Below are 3,271 nucleotides of genomic sequence, written 5' to 3' on the forward strand. Positions count from 1 at the left end.
GAATGGCGGTGTGATCTTCGAATAGGATCTGCCACACCATAGGCTGGATTGATTTATTATTTAACTGTAAAACAATGTATATTTTTGGGTCGGTTAGACTTATTGGCTGTGTGCATCAAATTATACAGAGGCCGGGCTTTCTTTCGATGCGATCGTATCACCTCGATATATCAGTTCAATGAAATGTTCTTTATCGAAAAAATATGAACAACTGTATGTGTCTGAATACGAAATGTAGAACTAGAAAGAGATTTGTACGTGCAATTCAGGTACGCACATATATTGGCATTGCGTTGCATGATTGCATGTAGATGTACATATCTACGACTTACTTACATGCGTGTACTGAGGCACATCGATCATTATTAATGTGCATCAGTATCAACCACCTATAGATCACAATCATGCGTAGCCAGAAATAGTCAAATTAAAGGACGGAAAATTTAGAAGCTGACAAGAGAGAAAGAAATTCCATATTCACAAGTCAAGAAAGAGGGAGAGTGACGGATTATTTGCTATTATTACAGGTTCCACAAGAGCGCGCCGAGCCCGGACGCGGCGATGCCATCGGGCTGCCCCCAGAACTGGTACGGCTCCAGACCGAGCGCGGACACGGCCAGCTCGTCGTGCGAGCCAATGCCCGCGTGCTCCCCCAGCCACGCTGGCTCGTACCACGGCTCGGCGACGGGGTCTTCGCAGAACGTGCCCCCGAACGCGACCTCTACGGCGGCCGCGATGTCCTCGTCGATGGATGGCAGCTCGATGATTTCCTCAAGCTCGTCGTCGACCTGGCTCGACATCTGTCCGCGGCGCCACAGTGGGGACGTCGCAGCCGCCGGCATTGGCTCCGTGCTCACGCCCGCGCTCACAGGGGCAGGGTCCATGGCCGCGGCGCGGGCTGCCGCGGCCTGCACGTCGTGGGGCGCAGCGGAGGCCGGGCGTGGCAGCGACGAGGCCAGCTCCGGGAAGTTGAGCACGGCTGCAGGGCCCTTCACGACGAGCGCGGCCGCGTCGTGCGCGCGCGCCGCCATCTCTGGCGTCGGGAAGGTGCCCAGCCAGATGCGCGACTTCTTGCGCGGCTCCCTGATCTCGGACACCCACTTCCCCCATGCCCTCATCCGAACGCCGCGGTACGCCGGGTGCCGGTCGCCCGCGCCATTGCCTCCGGCATCCCTCCCTCTCTTCTCCAGAACTCCGCCTCTCGCCGTGGTTGGCGATGGCGGCGGCGAGGCGGACGACGACGCCGGGCTGTTCAGCTCAGAGTCAGGCATTTCCAATGCAAGTGCGCGCTCCCGACGAAGGCTGTTTGAAGCTAGCGGGGAAGCTCAGGGCGGGTTTTGTAGCGGCTGTTGGGAGCGCCATGATGCTGACATCTCACCAGCGGACGTCCTTGTCGCGGCCGTCCAGTCAGCAACGCTCCCCCCTCTCTCTATGTCTCCAGATCTCTCTGTTCATTTTTCTAGATTGATCTACCTCTCGAGTCTCGACCTTTGTCTGAGTTGTGCCCTCTTAACGGATAAATTTTTGAAGAGACCGTTGCAAAGCAGGATAAAATTGCTTACGAACATCAAGCTAGTGATGTGTACGTGCTGTGCAATTTAAATTTACGTATTGTTTGTGGACAGATGGGTGCGTTTTTAACTTGTTGCCACCGTATTAATTTCACAGTGATGAGGGTTTTCAGTTTGACGATGCAATGACAATTGGAGTTGTGGAATTGGATGGCTTTCTGGCAATCCAGGTACCTTTTCTCCTTTTTGACATGACAATCCATGTAGGTCGATGGAAACATTTGCTTATCGTGGAAGCTGTTGTAGAAATGAATGATAGGATATTAGGGCATCTCTAACGCCGTGCCTTAGAGCAACTTCAACAGGCGCACAAAAGTTTCGCGTGCTAAAATAGTTAACGCGTCCCTGTAGCATTTTTAGCGCGCCGGACCCAACATTGGTTTACCTGATGCACAAAAACGCATGCTCAAAAAACACACAGTGCAAATTGTGAAGTGCGCGCAATCCGGCACCCAAAATTTGCAGCATGCGATAGCGGTTTTGAGCGCGTGCCCAACCTTTTTTTGCGCGTGCACTATTTTACACCTTCTGCTGGAGCTGTACGGCGCCGAAAAAACCCAAATTTTAGCGCGCAGAGCAATTTCTGGGCGCCTGTTGGAGATGCTCTTAAAACAGACACTATATTTGTTCAACGACATGAATGCAGGAGCCGGCCATCCAACCATGTTCACATTCATTTCAAAGCAAATTTGAGCATACCGGACGAATTTCATGCAAACACGACAAAATTCATTAAAGCTCGGACATAATTTACATAAAACGGATGATATTTCAGCTATTCAACTAAAACCCTGAAAACACTACACTACCTAGTAGCGGACGGTGACCTCGTATGCATTGCTGGCCTAGCCAGCGGCATCGCTGTAGCCGTTCGTGTCATCATCATCGGAGTGGACCTTCCAGCAGCGGGAGAGCATGGGGCCACAACAGTCGTGCCCGCCGTCCACCTGGCGTTCGCGGAGGAGCCGCTCCACTTCCTCCTACGCAGTGCGGAGGTCGGTCGTGGCCAATGCGACGCCCCCGAAATTAATCATGCACTAACTATCCATGCAGCATGCACGATCAAGATCAGTGACTCATGATATAATATCACAACACAACTCTACGACACAAAGGATAAAAATAAATCCCATAAATTACAAGCCAGGATTGCAAGACCCGAAATTACATCAAGAGTTAGATCTGAGTACAGACAATTACAAGGGTGTCTTAAGAAGGCGAAAACAAACAACGAATCTAGGTCGAAAAGGCGCAGGCCTCCTGCCTAGGACCTCAAACTACTCCTCGAAGTCGGACTCCACGTAGTAGACAAACTCGGGATCCTCTGGCTTCGGGGCTCCATCATATGATCGCAATATCCGGGAAGACAAAAAGAGGTAGCAAAGTAACCATCAGTACTCATCCAAAGTACTCGCAAAACTTACATCAGAACTATGCAAAGTATGCATTGGTGTGGGGCTATATCTTTGGATTATACTACAGAAATGCCAGAATAAAAGGGGAGAAACTCATCCTATCGAAGACTACATCTTCTACGGCCATCATCTTGCAGCAGTAGATGAGAGGAGCATATAATAATAGTAACATGTTTATATCAAGAATGCTCTGAGATCCTTCCTCGACTACCCGGTGAGAAAGCGATCTCGGAGTAGCAAAACAATTAAGTATCACAATAGTATCCGGTTCTAGTTGTAGTAGAT

General features: G+C 50.6%; 1 protein-coding gene across 1 annotated transcript; it reads right to left on the reverse strand.

Moving 5' to 3' along the window:
* Positions 1-268: 268 nt before the first annotated feature.
* Positions 269-1,336, reverse strand: LOC123167691 (ethylene-responsive transcription factor ERF039). The gene has a single exon (XM_044585546.1). The coding sequence runs from the start codon at positions 1,269-1,271 to the stop codon at positions 522-524; it is 750 nt and encodes a 249-aa protein (XP_044441481.1). The 5' UTR covers positions 1,272-1,336; the 3' UTR covers positions 269-521.
* Positions 1,337-3,271: the final 1,935 nt, after the last annotated feature.

Source organism: Triticum aestivum, chromosome 7D (genome assembly GCF_018294505.1).
Source record: "Triticum aestivum cultivar Chinese Spring chromosome 7D, IWGSC CS RefSeq v2.1, whole genome shotgun sequence".
Lineage (NCBI taxonomy): Eukaryota > Viridiplantae > Streptophyta > Magnoliopsida > Poales > Poaceae > Triticum > Triticum aestivum.

Excerpts from the sequence above, each read along its gene's own strand:
- LOC123167691 (XM_044585546.1), bottom strand. The coding sequence starts at position 1,271 with ATGCCTGACTCTGAGCTGAACAGCCCGGCGTCGTCGTCCGCCTCGCCG.